General features: G+C 52.0%; 8 protein-coding genes across 8 annotated transcripts; 5 read left to right on the top strand and 3 right to left on the bottom strand.

Moving 5' to 3' along the window:
• Nucleotides 1-313: 313 nt before the first annotated feature.
• Nucleotides 314-3,793, top strand: SNOG_07916 (hypothetical protein; the record flags this gene model as incomplete). Its single annotated transcript, XM_001798190.1, has 4 exons — nucleotides 314-832; nucleotides 867-1,273; nucleotides 1,321-2,889; nucleotides 2,938-3,793. 4 exons carry the CDS (start codon nucleotides 314-316, stop codon nucleotides 3,791-3,793), a joined length of 3,351 nt encoding a protein of 1,116 aa, XP_001798242.1.
• Nucleotides 3,794-4,895: 1,102 nt separating this feature from the next.
• SNOG_07917 (hypothetical protein) lies at nucleotides 4,896-6,278 on the top strand (the record flags this gene model as incomplete). Its single annotated transcript, XM_001798191.1, has 1 exon — nucleotides 4,896-6,278. One exon carries the CDS (start codon nucleotides 4,896-4,898, stop codon nucleotides 6,276-6,278), a length of 1,383 nt encoding a protein of 460 aa, XP_001798243.1.
• Nucleotides 6,279-6,351: 73 nt separating this feature from the next.
• SNOG_07918 (hypothetical protein) lies at nucleotides 6,352-6,633 on the bottom strand (the record flags this gene model as incomplete). Its single annotated transcript, XM_001798192.1, has 1 exon — nucleotides 6,352-6,633. One exon carries the CDS (start codon nucleotides 6,631-6,633, stop codon nucleotides 6,352-6,354), a length of 282 nt encoding a protein of 93 aa, XP_001798244.1.
• Nucleotides 6,634-8,745: 2,112 nt separating this feature from the next.
• On the top strand, nucleotides 8,746-10,144 carry SNOG_07919 (hypothetical protein; the record flags this gene model as incomplete). The annotated part of the gene is made up of 4 exons (XM_001798193.1): nucleotides 8,746-9,055; nucleotides 9,106-9,286; nucleotides 9,334-9,558; nucleotides 9,607-10,144. 4 exons carry the CDS (start codon nucleotides 8,746-8,748, stop codon nucleotides 10,142-10,144), a joined length of 1,254 nt encoding a protein of 417 aa, XP_001798245.1.
• Nucleotides 10,145-10,286: 142 nt separating this feature from the next.
• Nucleotides 10,287-10,955, bottom strand: SNOG_07920 (hypothetical protein; the record flags this gene model as incomplete). Its single annotated transcript, XM_001798194.1, has 1 exon — nucleotides 10,287-10,955. One exon carries the CDS (start codon nucleotides 10,953-10,955, stop codon nucleotides 10,287-10,289), a length of 669 nt encoding a protein of 222 aa, XP_001798246.1.
• A 395-nt stretch (nucleotides 10,956-11,350) lies between these two features.
• SNOG_07921 (hypothetical protein) lies at nucleotides 11,351-11,874 on the top strand (the record flags this gene model as incomplete). The annotated part of the gene is made up of 2 exons (XM_001798195.1): nucleotides 11,351-11,533; nucleotides 11,590-11,874. 2 exons carry the CDS (start codon nucleotides 11,351-11,353, stop codon nucleotides 11,737-11,739), a joined length of 333 nt encoding a protein of 110 aa, XP_001798247.1. The 3' UTR covers nucleotides 11,740-11,874.
• Nucleotides 11,875-12,467: 593 nt separating this feature from the next.
• Nucleotides 12,468-13,318, top strand: SNOG_07922 (hypothetical protein; the record flags this gene model as incomplete). The annotated part of the gene is made up of 2 exons (XM_001798196.1): nucleotides 12,468-12,609; nucleotides 12,660-13,318. The coding sequence occupies 2 exons, from the start codon at nucleotides 12,468-12,470 to the stop codon at nucleotides 13,316-13,318; spliced, it is 801 nt and encodes a 266-aa protein (XP_001798248.1).
• Nucleotides 13,319-13,409: 91 nt separating this feature from the next.
• On the bottom strand, nucleotides 13,410-14,297 carry SNOG_07923 (hypothetical protein; the record flags this gene model as incomplete). The annotated part of the gene is made up of 3 exons (XM_001798197.1): nucleotides 13,410-13,600; nucleotides 13,652-14,075; nucleotides 14,127-14,297. 3 exons carry the CDS (start codon nucleotides 14,295-14,297, stop codon nucleotides 13,410-13,412), a joined length of 786 nt encoding a protein of 261 aa, XP_001798249.1.
• Between the last annotated feature and the right edge of the window lie 1,491 nt (nucleotides 14,298-15,788).

The following is a 15,788-nucleotide window of genomic DNA, read 5'->3' on the forward strand; positions in this document are numbered from 1 at the left end:
GTCAGCCTCAGTCTCAAACTCAAACAGAGTGTCCTCGTCAGTCGCTACAGCTCGCCTTGCAAACACACTCGCTTTTGCCGTGCGCACATGTTTTATGGTCCATCTGCTCGCTCCGGCCCCACAGCCTCCTTGTGACGTTTAGCACTGCACATCGCACCCACGACTTGTGTTGCGAAGCTTGCCCGACGACTACGCCGCACTGCCGCCCACCGTACACCACGCAATGAGCCGATAGAAGCGTTGCTGCAGTTTTTCGAGAGCCGTCCCAGGCGAACACCGCTGCCCGTCCACGTAATCCGCCGCCACACTCGCCATGCCCGCCGCCGCCGTCGCTCCTGCCAATCGCGGACATAATGTTTTCTCCAACGCCTTCCGGGGCAGGAGTCGGGCCGCTTCGGAAGTCGGCCCCCAATCACCACGTGGGAAAGAGCAGCCGCAGATGAGCAAAGCCGCCTCGTATACGTACTTCCCGCGCGTCGACGATCTGGACCAGTCGTCCGCTGTGGGCGTGAAGGGGACTGTCGCAGAGGGGGAGTTGCAGCAGCAGGCGCATGGGGAAAGAACGTCGGACAGCTCGGGTGGATCCAGCCCTTGTTCAGAGGAAGAACCCGAAATCGAGCAGATGCCAGAACTGAGGCCTAAGCTCGAGTCCATTAGCTCGCGCCGGTCGTCGAGATTTCTTTCCTTCTCCAGCAGGAGCAGAGAGCCGAGCGCTGAGCGCAAGTCGGAGCGCAAAGCCGACCGTGGCCGCAAGGACGCAGTCAAGCACGAGGACGAGCCGAGCGTCTCCCCAGCACGATCCATGTCAAAGTTACGCAGGAAGTCCTGGATCGTATCCTCAGACTCGCTACCCCGCAAATCCACAGACCTCGCCTTCCCGGGAGAAGTCGAAAAAGGATGAGAACACAAAGAAGATCCAAGAAGCCAACAAGCGAAAGACAGCCAGCACTGCCAGCATTCCTGAGACCTCAGAAGCGAACACCACCACCACCTCATCCGTCCAGCCACGAGCGCCCATTAGCAAGAAGAACAAGCGTCTCAGCGGTCTTTTCAACGCCACCGTCAACGTGCCTCCAGTTCCCGCGGTTCCCAAGTCGTTTTCCACTGAGAAGCTGCCGCTGAGCACGCAGCCGCGCACGCCGCTCAGCCCGACTGGTGTGCCCCCACTACCGCGCAACGTCTCCCACGAGAACTTCAAAGGCGTCAAGACGGAGCCGCGCAAGAAGGATGAGCTCTGGACCGTGTTCCGGACGCTCGACGCGGATTTGCGCAAGTATGGTAACACAATCCTCCTAACATTCACCCTCTGACAAGCTGCAGGTTCCAGTCCAAGTCCCTTGCGCTGAAAGCGAACGTTCTCCGAACCACTCTCCTCCCTTTTCTACGCACTTATGCCTCGCACCCCTCGAACCACAAGCTTAGGCCAGAAGATCTCGACCGACGGACGAATATCCTCAATGCATGGTGGACAGGCCTCTTGGAGCTTGTAGCAGGGCGAAACAATCAGTCCATTTCGGGTACCGACCGTCCAGCCATCCTCGAAGCCATTGCGGGTGTAATGGAGCGGCCCGAGTGGAGGCTCTCACCATCACCGTTTTGTGCGCTTGCAGACCGCTCCGAGACGTCCTCAACTTCAACCCTGGGCTCAGCTGCGTCCAGCTCCTCAGACTTCCTTGCTGAGTCTGTGTACCACAATGTACGAAACACTTTCACGCAGAATCTCTCCGCTCAGATGAGATTTGTCGTTGAGAAAATGTCGCAGCGAAGTGCAGCAGCCAGTCTCGTGACATTTTGCGGAAAGACGTGTGCCTATGCCTTCTGTTTCTGTCCAGGAATTGCCGATATCCTGGTTCGACTGTGGGCGCCGTCCACAGAGATGATGAGGCGCGTTCTGGAAGAATCAGGTGTTTCCAAAATGGACAGATTAGACGCTGTCTCTGACCGCATCGTGGCTTCATTTCCGCCCATGCTGCATTCCTTGAAGTATAGCACTCTCGGGAAGCTGGCGAGAACGCTGCGTCAACCAGCATCACCACCTTTCGGCACGGCAGACCTTGATTGGTATGGTCTCTGGATGAAGCGCTGGGCAGGCTCAGAAAGCGATCTGTTCTACGTTTTTGTCAAGCACTACCACATCCTTGTCACGGAATTCCTGCCAGTCGAGCCTTCTGACGCGGAACGCATCTGCGTGCCAGGCCTTATTCCAGTACATGCGCAAATCCTCGTCAATCTAGACGCGACAATCAATCGACACACTGCACCTCCACAACTCGAAGACCCGGGAGCTGCAGCAGTGGCTCCTATCACTTTCGACGACGTGCTGGAAACGGATGCCAACGCATCGGCTCTAGCCATTCCGGCCGCAAACGCCACTCGTCAGATGCAAGAGAACCGTCTCGTAATGCTGATCCGCGACTTCCTTTCTGAACGCAACGCACATCTTCAACCTGCAAGGCGGATCTTCGCAGAGAGCTTCTCCCGCTTGCTACGAGCGCAGGCGCGCAAGATTGCGATATACGACAATAATGCTTGCTACACACTGTGCGATTTCCTCGAGGAAGCATTCGCAATACTAGTCAGATACGAACAGAGCGACAGAGAGCATCACTCGGTCATGGACTGGACGTTTTGGCTTTCCGTCTGTAAAATGATGACACAAAGCCACAACACAGCGACAGAGATCAAGCTTTACGCTTTCCTGTACAGCATCTGGCCTACGATTGCTGTGGATGAACGAAGAAAAGCCAGTCTCTGCCTGGACTTTATTCTAGAGCCGGAGTTTTTTGAGAGCAGATTCAATCATTGGTGTCCTATGGTCCGATCCTACTTTATGCGGCTGATTTGCTGGCGAGTTGCTAGATTCGACGGAGACGATACTGATATCGAGATGTACGTTCATCCTCCACTTTCGCATTTACTGATACTAACATTTTGCAGCGCAATCAAGCGGTCTTTGAGTGACCGACTGCGTTCTATCTGGTCACACTACCTCTGGCTTCAAGAAGCGGCTGAGCACGACAACACTGTCATTCCCTCTACGACTGCTTGCAACCCTGCACCTGGCCGACGCTTCCTCATCATACGTAATGATAATCCTATTGTAGCCAACAATGGTCCTTTCCTGTCATTCGACGGCGTGGTGCAGAATCCGCATCAACGCAAACCTTCCCCTTCCAACCCTGTACCACCAGAGCCTGAAGCCATTCGGCCCACCTCTGCTTTGTCGACAGATTCGCACGACTTTCCGGATGAAGACGCAACCAAGGGCAAATGGAACATCCTCAAAAGTGTCTTTGGAGGCAGCTCGAAGCAAGCTGCAAAGTCCAAGGCAGTCACCACAAAGGAGAAGGAGAAGGAAAACACAAACAAGGCCCCAGCTGTAAAGCCTACCCCGGAAGCCGCCGAGAAGCCTCCAGTGGTCGAAAGACCCGCACCGATACCCCAACCTAGCAGCACCACGCATCGCTCCTATAGCTTCCGCTTCTCTCTCGAATGGGTGGACAAGCGCTTTGGCGCATACCAAAATATGCGTTTGCAGCCGCCTCGACTTCCGCTACCTGCTCAAATCCTTCTGCAACAAAAGGGTATCAACATCGACGCAGTGTCCAGTGCACAACCAACAGGTGCCGCCGCAACATCGAGTCGCTACGCTGGCCGCGCACTTGCGGAATGGACATTTGTGAGCCACGAGTGCCAGAATTTCTTCGACCGTAGGAAGAACGAAGGCGTCCCAGTAAACAGACAAGTCGAGACCCCAACTCTCAATGTCGAAGCATTCAGGCGGCCTGGCTAAAACCACACCCCACGATAAATACCTGTCGGCTAGTCGACAGATTCGATACCATATTCCCCTTACATCTATACATTTTCACATGACGATTTGCATACGGAGACTTTTGTGCTCCTCCAGCGGCGTTCTCCTTCGTGGTTCTGGAATCCCCACCAGGCATTGTTGTTTACACATTCGCATGCGCGGCAGTGCGCCTTTTGCATGATCTGTGTTTCTCTCGTAAGGGTTTTGGCGTGCATGGATACTATACACAAGCCTTTGTGGCGTACATAGATATATGAACATTGGCATTCTTCCTTTTTGAGGGCTTCCAATGTAATTTGTGGCGGGTGCGCGTGCTTGTTGAACGTGACTTTTCTAGGGACATCGAATGGTAGTCTATGTTTCCATGTCAGACATTCTGATCAGTATTGTCATTTTGCTTCATGCGTCTCGTGGAGGCTTGAGGCAGCTGCCTAAATCTTGCGCATCATTTTCACGGCGATACTTCGAGCTTGGCACCTGAACCACACCGAGGTCTCGTCTTCACCCGCTAACGGCGCCCAGGTCCGATCTGTAGTCTAATTTTCCAAGTCCCATACAGGCTTCTCTTTCCCATCGCAACATGTCCTAGTGAGCAGTTTGTGACCATAGCGTCTGTCTGTTTTACATTTCCTCCCACCCCTCCATGGACGCGAACAAACTCCGCTCCCTGGAAAAGCAGTACAGAATTAGAGTCAAGACAGGTTGTGCAACATGCAGGTTTGTATTGGATGCGGATGTGCAATGAACGCGTGGCTGACGAAGCAAGAAGGATTCGCAAAGTCAAGTGCGATGAAACACACCCCGCTTGTCTGCGCTGCACTAAAACGGGGCGCAAATGTGACGGGTATATATGCACCATGGCTGCAGGAGGCGCCCCTTGGCTGACTGTACACAACATAGCTACGCCCATCTCGTCGGGACGAAGCGCAGTCATACTGCTGCCGCTTCGTATCGCAATTCAGCCTTTCTCGTCGTGCCGCACAGGTTTGAGCCAGGCATTCCCAAAAGCCTGGGGAAAGCTCTGAGTCCGATTCTGAAGGAGAATCGGTCTTTTGAGTACTTCCAAACTCGCACGCTACCTATGTGGACAGAGTTCTTCGATTCAGAGCTCTGGAGTCGACTGGTACTGCAATTGAGCCATGACCAGCCTGCTATTAAACATGGCATTCTCGCGCTGGGTGTCGTGCACGAGCGGTATGAAGGTGTGGCGCCTGTGTCCATGGCGACGGGCAACGACTTTGCGTTTGTGCAGTATATGCAGGCTATCAAGCACTCGAACGAGCTGCTTACTGCGTACCAGAACGGCAAGGCGAGTTTGGAAATGGTGTTGATTGCGTGTATTATTTTCACATGCTACGAAAATCTGGCTGGAAATTACGAAATCGCTAGCATGCATTTGCGAAGCGGATTGCGTATTCTAGATCAGCAACATCGCGCTGGATCACGGCTGGACATCAGTCGAGGAGAAATTGCTAACTCGCTGTATCGTTTCGATCTCGAGGCTATGACTTTCTCAGACAGCTCCTCGCCGTACGATTACGTCCTCGATCTAGCACCAGTCTGTCCGCAGGTCCCAGACAAATACACCAAAAACGACGCCGCGCGCGACGACCTCGTCAACATCCTACGCAGCATGATGTGGCTCGCTGGTGTCGCCGAGCTGAATCCCTGCGCCCCGGAGCATCCAAAATGGCAACACGTGCATAGCGCCATGTCCCTCGCCATCAAAAAGTGGCAATCCGCCTTCAACGACTTCAAGAAAACCATGCCGTCTAGAGAAACAGCAGACCCCAAAGTCTACGCCGGTAACGCCCTCCTCACCATGGCCGCGCTCACAGTCCACATCATAATCAACTCGGGCGCCGCTACAAATTCCGAAATGGCCTGGGATCCATTCCTATCTTCATTCACCTCCATCGTCGATCTCGCCGAGACAATCCCCATCCTGCATCCATCCACCACAGGCACCAAGTACCGCGCCATCGCGCCCAAACTAGCCTCGAGCACAGCTACGCTCCCCACGCACTTCTCCCCATCCTTTGAACTCTCCCCAATCGTGTCACTATTCATAACCGCGTGCCGCTGCCGCGACCCCTCCATCCGGCGCCGCGCAATCTCCCTCCTGCTCTCCTACCACCGGCGCGAAGGGATCTGGGACTCCACCGGCGCCGGCATGATCGCCGCGCAGTGTATGCGGCTGGAAGAAAACCTGCCCTCCTCCGCCCCATTCACGCAGCGCAATCCCGCCATCACCGCATGCGCTGACGTCCCGGAGCCCAGGCGCGTGCGCGACATGGTGCTCGAGGTGAAGGAGCGCGGGGGGAAGGTTGATCTCGTATATACCCTTGTTACAGGGGAGGGGGTCGAGGGGGTCAAGGTTGTGTATGAGAGTTGGAGGGGGGCTGGGGGGTTAGGGTTTGGTGGGGGGTTTGGGGATGAGGGCGAAGACGCATGCGGGGGTTAAGAGTTTGGACAGGCTGGTTAGGCGGTGGATGTGAGATTGAAATTTGGGGTTCAGGCTTGAGAGGACATATGGACTATGTGCTGGAAGTGTCGTTCTGCTTGTGCTGTCGCTTCTTCTCCTCCGCCTGCGCCGCGGCATGGATGGCGATGTGTTCGAGCCGCCGCTCAGTGCCCACCTGGGGACACGCTGGTGCGAATCCCGGCGTCGGCTTTGGCAAGACGCGAGGCGCGGAGGTGTCCAGATTTCTAACAGATTCATCGTGGTGGGCAGATGCGAGTTCGTCGGTGTCGTCATACACAGCACCAAAGAAGACCTGTCCGCTGTCGTGGAATCGAAAGACCCGAGCATCAGCCATTGGTACTGCTTACTCGATGGATTTACAGGGTAATCGCGGAGTATGTACTAAGATGGGTCAATGGTTATGTTGAGGTGATACACAATCCTGATAGGACTCACTGGGCTGAGTGCGGCTCGAGTAGCGATTGAATGATATATGCCAGGTGTAAATCGTGATTGAATGAGCGAGTTGTGCAGACAAGTGTGGTATGGTGGAAAAGGCAAACAGCTTTACATAATGCGAGAGCTCGAAGTCCCTCCACAGAAGGGGTTTAGCGTGTGGTGAAAGTGAATGTCGAGGTAGATGTTGCACGTGTTCTTCTTCTTTCACCATATGCTGGGATGGTCACGTCATTTTTCGACAAGTAGTTAGTGGAAGCTGGGTTGAACAGACATGCTGTATTGTGGGAGAGCACCACGATGAACAACGATCATGCTGAAAGAGCAGGTCGCTTATCTGATGGCCTGGAGTTATACACAGGGCGTGGCTATCGCACTCGGAACCTAACGATGCTGTGTACAACTTCAAACTATAAGTCCGACGTGCAGCAGAGCTTCTTTTTGGCACCAGACGTGAGAATTTAGCTGGGCTTTGGTAGTCCAAGGACGTTGGGAGTAAGCATGAATAAGATTGGACAGTTGGATTGTATGTACAAGCACCACCAATTACATATTTAAGAAGTTTCAGCTTTTCTGACTCGAGAACAGTGCTTGCTTGCAGGCGTGTGGTAGCCTTCGGGCTCCCCTCTTCGCAGCCGTCGAAGAATCTCGTTCTTTGCGACTCGATTGACAGAATGAAATTCCTGGAGTGATTTGCATTAGCGTTTTACGACGTGGGGAAGTCGGCGCTGATCTGCCTCTCAGTTTGCAAGACGATTCAGATCTATATGATCTGCACGAACGACTCGAAGACATCTAGAGAAAAGGCACGCTAAGCTCGTCATTGACGCAGCCGAAGATGCGGTCGATCAAAACTGCCCGATGGCGTTCCGCTAAGTCTAGCGCATGTAAAGCCATCTTCTTAACGTCGTCCAACCTTCCTTTTCTCTTGTGCTCGGACGTTTGTGAGCTCTGTCAGTGTTTCTTCACGGTCATTGTTGCTTTGTTACTCCTTTCTTCAACAAGTCATACTGCTGCCGCCTCCACATTAAATTTCGTATTGGAGCAAGATCTTTCTGCAACCCTACTTCGACACATTCTTGCATTAGCATTAGCCGGCAATTGAGCACTATGCTACCTTTGGCGCATCTCGGTTTCAACCATACCTTTTATCGTATATCAAAGGCAGGTATGCATGAAAGTCAAATAAGTAGAAGCAGAGAACACCGCTAACAAGCGTATAGAGCCAAGAAATGGATGTGCTAACCCTTGATCGCATACTCAATTGCGGTGTGGCTGATTCGTGTCTAACAAACTTTTCGTGGCTGAATTTGACACATGCGCCGGTGCGAACTCGCTCAGCTTTTCAGCAACTAACGCGACGGCTCTCGAGCTGCTAAGCAGTGTTTTTCCTTACGAGTGGTGGTTAGCAGGAGCCTACGGAGATCTACCCGTCCCGCTGCATGACGCTACCAGTAGACCCTCGTCTCGAAGCGCTCTCTACCATTCTTTGGCACCGGGAACCTGATCGACACTCTGCCAATGCCCGAATGAATCGAAAACGTCCATTGATGAGGCGCTGTTGGCTTGCAATTTGGGTCGTCTTCATTGCTGCTATGGGTTGGAGGTATTCGCATCCACATGATGATTGAACAGCCGCTGCACAGATTCTCAATGTGCAATATCGGTATTCGCCTGCGAGAATGCACTTTCATACTCAATCGTCGCAAGTTAACCTGGTGTGCTTGCATGCCTGATTCGTGTCATTGAACACGCTCATTAGGGCTTTTCTAGCTCCCGCGTCCGCGCATCATTGACCCCGAAGAATTTCAGACTACCTTCGACTCGCGCCCAAAAAGGTAGTCCCTGGCCCGTTATACACTACTACGCGCTTGTCGTATTTTCGTCTTGACTCGACGTATGGCCATCATATATAGCTATCGTGTGGAAGCTCTTCCTTAATGCGCTGCATTGCAGATGCTGCCCTCCTTCACGTATACCGTTTCAAACACTCCTTTCTTCTCACGTGAGGATGCTTTACGGCTTGGATACAAATTTCACCTCTTGGGGACCTTTCATCAACCACGAGACCTATGTTATACAACCCCTCACTGACAGCGACTTCATCACTGCAATCGTCGCATTCGTCATCGTCATTCTTTTCGCATTGTCGGCAGCTTACACTGGCTATAAGCAGACCAGAAAGGCTCGATCGCCGTGGAAAAGTGTATATCTTTGGATGGTTTGGCTGGAGATTGCTTCGTCTCTTGTTATTGCAATTGAGTGCCTCTTGTTCTTGGTCAGGGCAGTCAGGCCTAGTTTCTACTTCTTCATGTCTATCCGCAAGTACCACGAGTCATGACACAAAGAGCAATAAAGCTGACGTTTACAGTCGTCCTTTGGGTCATTCAGACACAATGTTTGCTTCAGATTATCGTCAACCGGATTCGAATTATTCTCCACGATCGCAAGAGAGGACAGCAACTCATGATCGGGACGTTTGTCGCCATGTCTATCATCAACATCAGTGTGTTCTGTATCTGGATACCTGCGCGTATGCAGATCAGTCCTCAGTAAGCACTCTCAGCTCTCCTCAACTTTGAGTACTCACGAAGTTCAGCTGGGTCCATATCAACGACATTTATGACCGCTTAGAAAAGGTTCTCTACCTCTTCATTGACGCCTTCCTCAACGTGTATTTTATACGTACAGTGAAGCAGAATTTAGTCAGCAATGGGCTGCAAAAGTACAACCGGTTAGTGCGCTTCAATTCTGTCATGATTGTCATCTCGCTTTTGATGGATCTTGTCATCCTTGGGACTATGAGCTTGCCCAACGGATTTGTGTAAGTCTAGACAATCCAGCCGTTTACTTCAAAGCTGACCTTAGATAGGTATGCCATATTCCACCCTCTGGCATATCTCGTGAAGCTCAACATCGAGATGTCGATGGCGCGCTTGATCAAGAAGATCGCACTCGGCTCGAATGCTCCCCACAACCCTGACGGCTTCCGATCCTTCAACTCTTCATCAAAGACAGGCACGACGCCAGCAGACAAAGGCAGCTTCAAATCCTGGGTCGCAAATCAACAGGCGTCGATCAAAGGACTTTTTCGAGAAGAGAATATCCCGGCTTCACGATTCGGCGGCATTCTCAAGACGGAAGAGTTCACAGTACGCAGTGCGCCAGGGCTGGGCGTAGAGCTTGAGTCGCGCAAGGGCTCAGGGAACAAGGATGTAAATGTTGCTGTGAGCTGCGTTGTGGCGTCCGATCGCCATGTTCGCGCAGAAAGAAATGCCAAAGAGGAGAAAGGGACGCGACTGAAGATGAGCGATGAAGAGACTTTGATTGAACCGCAGCGGGAACGTCTGGCGCATCGGAAGTCGACGGAGAGCTCAGCACCGCCATCTGAAGCATCTGACATTCGATAAACTTTTTGTGTTTTGGGTTGCGGAGCATATTGTTCTCCATGGGTATTGGTGATCTCACCAGCAATAGGAGTTTTCTTCTAGTTAGACAGCGTTTGTTCAAAGTCAGATTGTTACAAAGAAATCATCAAGGACATTCATATCTCTATGAGAGGGCAGCATTCGGCCTACTTGCTCTGCGCAAGGTCGCATAGGCTGCCATCTCTCGCTGTGACTTCCAGAAAGCCTCTGCAGATCTTCCCCTTTCTCCCTCCATAAATGTGCCGATGTCAACGATGAAGCCTTGTGGGCATTCAACACCAAACGCAGATTTGAAGAAGAGGTTGTGCTCGATAGGTGTATAAAATGCACACAACGGAGAAGGGCCGACAAACTCTCCTGGTGGAGGCGGATTGCTGAATCCAGCATTCTTTCGGCAAAGGACTAGGGCGTCCTTGTGCTGGCTGAGGTATTTGTGCGCTTCGGTCACGAAATCTGTGAACGTGATTGGTCGTCCATCTGTGTTCTCGATGACAACAGGCTCATCCGAGTAGGATTCCGACAGCATGTAGAAATGCTTCGCCTCGTACAGATCTACACTGCTGAGTTGCAGGCGGATTACGGGAGGGTCTGCTAAAGACTCCATGGCTAGCGGGTGGGATAGAAAGGGCTGCCGCTTTTCGGTGCCGTCCTTATTAAGACCGGACTCGATGGTGATCTCCTCCACAGACCATAAAATGCTCCATCGAAGCCTGTAGAGGATGTCTTGTCGTATGCGATCAGGAGGTTGAGAGGCTCCACCGTGGGAGTGGATCTCAGGTCCCAACACCTGCATGGCGAATACGCGATATTATGGCAGGACAAGCGAGTCCAAGATACAAGAGTTTGGCGTCGATAATGGAGTTTGATGTATATGTCTTGTGAGGTTGCCTAAGCACTATGCGCACCGCTTGGCAGTCAAACCCGGAAAGTACTAAGCCTTTTACGGACAGCTATATTACTTACTGACAACGTTCCTCTGAGCATAAAACATGTTTCAGTGTATGATTTTCAAGTCCGATCAGGGCATTGAAGCCTAAGGCAAGTCGTCTTTGTAGAGAGGGAACACCGCGCTTCGTTTAGTGCATGATGTCATCACTTCGCTTTCTTCACTTCCTACTTTGCAATTCGAGTTACAATATTCATGCTACCCTCGCCTAGCAACTCTTACCTATATTCTTTACATGCAGCATGGCGCCGAAGTCCTGCACCCTCTGCGACACTACTCGTCCAGTCCTTGTGCGCTGCCAAATAGACGAGTCAGCGAAATGGCACTTCGTTTGTCCTGGCGCATGTTGGAAGAGTGTCTCGGGAGGCGTGGAAGACGCGAAGGGCTTGGAAGGACAGTTTCCTTGGTATAGATATGGGGGCATGGTAGGTCAAACACAGGAGAGAGATAGTACGATTGTGTTTTGACTGATGTTTGCCAGTGGAAAGATAGAAGCGCAGACGGGCCGGTTAGTGCAAAGAAGCCAAGGAAAGTTAAGGAGAGGCAGAAGAAGGAAGACAAAGCAAGACAGGAAGGTTGTACAGTCGAGAACGGAGAAGAAGCGAGTGAGGAAGAAATTGTAGGCGCATAAGATGCCGCGGGTATATGGCAAGACAGAGTCCCCAAGCTTCCATCTGTGAGGTTTAAAACCAGCCGAGGCTTACACGAATTATGCTTTCACGTAGCACGTGGCTCTGCGGGAGGCGGGCTACATGTTGCCCGCTGCACAACAATGGATTGCGTTTTATTCAGTTGCGTTGTCGGACGGATGCCCCAGCTCAGGCACGGAGAATTACACGATACGCGATTGAAGGGTCACGCTCGGACCCAGATACTCCGCATGATCAAACCTTGTCTCCCGCCACCAACCCTCCTTCCTTCTTCCTCGAACAAGGCCGCCAACATCAACCACACTCCTTCAATCCGAGGCCTATTTGAGCGTAATTTTCATCATGGGTTCGAATGCTCGGTCTGCATTGCACCGCGCCCACCTACCGGAACAACTCCAGGATCGCGCCGCGGTTCCACGTAGAGTATATTGCCTTCGGCCCTATTAGCGCGCCAATATCCCCGCAAAGTAAAGTGGACGCGAACTTCGGGTGGACAATATGTTGCATGTAGATCAAATTGCCCGCCATGTTGTGTCTTCTAGTTTGGGGCATCGTCGCCGTTATGCAATGTAGACTAACAGGGGTCCCTATTCCACCTAAAATGAGAGGCATGGTTGGTTATATAGAGGGAGGGTACCTGCTGTGACCTGGTGGGTATACAACGACTACTTCTCTTACATTTTTCCGATTTGAGAGCTATATCAAGAAAATGTTGTACTCACAGGTCGTTTCCGTGTTGGCTTTCGCTGCCTCAGCCATCGCCGCACCCAGTGGCGATGTCCAGAAGCGCGCGCAGACGGTATACCTCGCTGGAGACTCGACCATGGCTAGGGGAAGTGGTGCTTACACCGGTAAATACTCAGCTTCGCAATACTATTTGTTCATGTCTAACATGCTATAGGTTGGGGTGTATACTTCCCATTGTCCGTATCCCTCACCGTCGTCAACAAGGCCATCGGTGGCCGTAGCTCGCGCTCCTACACCCGCGAAGGTCGCTTCGACGAGATCATCAACCTCGTAAAGCCCAACGACATCGTCATCATCGAATTCGGACACAACGATGGAGGATCCCTGTCATCCTCCGACAATGGCCGCTCAGTCTGTGGTGGAGCTGGGTCGGAAACATGCCAGACGACCTACAACGGTGTCAAGGAGACTGTTCACACTTTCCCGTGGTACCTGACCGAGGCCGGCAAGAAGATTATTGCCAAGGGCGGCAAGGTCATCATGTCGAGCCAGACACCCAACAACCCATGGGAAGGTGGCACTTTCGCGTACACGGATGGTGGCAGGTTCGTCGGATATGCGAGGGACGTGGCCAAGGCGCTGGGAAGCAATGCCATGTACGTCGACCACGGCGCGTACACCGCAAACTACATGAAGGGCATTGGCAAGGCGGCGACCGACAAGCTGTTCCCTGTGGACCACACACACACCAGCGCTACAGGTGCTGATCTGGTGTCCAAGGCGTTTGTCAAGGGACTACAATGTGGTGGCGGTGGTTTCTTGAAGGGCTTCGTCAAGAACGAGACTGCTTCGATTCCCGGAACATGCCTTTGAAGTGGGAATACGCCTTCAATGTATATATTTAGCTAGCACTGTGAATAACATGGCATCCAGGTCTTCCAAACACTCCGCAGCTTCACATCCTCTAAATCCACTGCTTGTTGCCGAAATGCGACACATATGCACCGCCATCTCCATTGGCTAAGCTCTTACTTTCGACAACGCCCAAGATTGCCTTGACAGAATCTTCCGTGTTGTCCGGGCCCGTGAAGTGCGGCGCATATTTCATGAACTTGGCGCCCTGAACTTCAAGCTTCTTGGTGTCTTCCTCTGACACTGTAAAAAGTTAGCATACTTGCATCAACCCTAGAATTGAAAGTGACATACAGTCAGCATATATGCCCGTGTCGACCATACCAGGACATATGCCCATAAACAATACGCCATCCTTCTCAAACTCTGCCTGGTACTTCGACGTTACCATATTCATGGCAGCTTTGCTGATCGAGTACGGACCACCCTCATAAATGCCGTATTTGATCGCGAGATCATGGTCCGCCATGCCAGAAGTGATTGTGACGACTTTCTTGACGCGTCCCTTGAGAACAAGCGGCATGAATAGGTTGATGAGGTGGATGTTGCCAAGGACATTGGTATTCCAGGCGTCATTTAGGTCGTCGGTGAGCTTCTTTGGGTCTTTGCCGAGGACGGTCAGAGGGTCAAAGGATGACCACCTCGAGATCATGGCAGCATTGGCGATGAGGTAGTCGAGGCTGCCGGATGTGATGGCGGATGTGGCTTCGGCGGCTTTCTGGTGGGTGTGTTAGCTTGTAAGTCGGTACAATACTTTGGATGGACCTGCCTTCAACGATTCATAGTCGGTTACGTCAGCCTGAAGGATGTGGACGTTGGGCGTTCGCCATTCAGCTATTCTGGCCTCAGTATCGGCGGCACTGCGCACGAGACCGACCACTGTGTTGGAAGGGTTGCTGGCGAGGTTCTTGAGAAAAGCTGCCTGATCACAAGTCAGCATGGAAGATTGCAGGCAAGAGATCAATTGTATGGGCATACACCAATTCCTCGTGAAACCCCTGTGATGACGTATGAAGACATGCTGTCTGATTTGATATTGTCGAGACTGATGCTGCGGATTGTGTGGTGGAGGGGTGGCAAATGTTTTAAGAAGTGATGTGAAAATGGATATAGACATGCTCATGCTCAGCAGTCCGTCCTCTACCTTATATATACTTTCCATGTCCGCCGAGTCTGGGCTACATGTGCTGCATTACAGCCTCGTGTCTACTTTGGGAAGAGAGGGCTGAGCTTGGCAATCGATGGCATAGCGCAACTCGCGGATTTTGACCTAAACTCCAGGCTCACAGCCTCGTAGGACAGAGGGTGATTGATCCTTGATGACTGAACGTGCTTTGGAAGACGGTACGAAGTAGTGCAAGCGTATCATGGTCAACGTTTTTTGACGCAGCCCCGCATATTTTTGGAAGAGCTTACAAACTTCAACTCCGTCTGCGGACACCGGAATACCTGATTAGTCGCTGATAAATCTACGCTTTGTGTCGTGGTGAGATCCAAGCGGCAGGATGGAGTTAGCGTGAAGTGGGGCAGATCTCGCGGTTTTGTGCCTCGCAACCGCTTTAGGTCAAGCAAGCTTCCTTCGGCTTAGCACAACCCCTTCCAGTCACTTCACAGGCACCATTTTCTTCCACGCCATTCTCCTCACATTGCGCCTAAAGCCGAATCTCCGTGGCATGTCTTGGAGATGCATCCTCGAAACAAGACTTCTCGCAAACTTGTGCCTCACATCCCTTTTGGTGTTCAGTCGCACTCAACTCCTGGATGATGGCGCCCAAAGGCTGTTGGACTTGTAAAGGTTGGTAGCCTGATGCTGCATATGATAAGAGCTTGGTAACTTATTAAGGGCCTCAGACAGAAAGGTCTCATGCGATAAGACCATTCCCACATGTCTCCGTTGCAAGAAATCGAGACGAGAGTGTTCAGGCTATGGAGTTCGCCTTACGTGGCCGAAAGAAGATCACAGTCGTGCCTTGGTCGCTAGAGCGCGCTCGAATACCAGTCACACCGTTCCGATTCGAGGAACTTTGCAGTGGATCAATATTGTGCCCACAGATGTGCGATTGCATCTTGCAACGAATAGAGTACTGCGCGAAGGTAAGATATGCAAAGGCCCGAGGATGCCGCGCTCCGAAAACTAAAGGGAACTCAAAGGAAGCGATCGTATGACGCGGGAACAACTCATCTTGCCTAATATCACAGATTTGAGGCCTTCTGCACCAGATCACGTGGCAACTGGAGACATGGAGTTGGTACAATACTGTAAGTCCTTGCACGAAGCTCACAGCATACTTGGCTTACATTTTGCAGTCGATTCTGTAGTGATACACTTGCTTCCTGCACTATCTATCGACCGAAAGAAGCTTAGTTATCTCATCATCCGCTCGGCTCTGTATGGCAGTTCACAGTCATCGAAAGCTGTGTATCAAGCTAT

Source organism: Parastagonospora nodorum (assembly GCF_000146915.1).
Source record: "Parastagonospora nodorum SN15 chromosome Unknown scaffold_12, whole genome shotgun sequence".
NCBI lineage: Eukaryota > Fungi > Ascomycota > Dothideomycetes > Pleosporales > Phaeosphaeriaceae > Parastagonospora > Parastagonospora nodorum.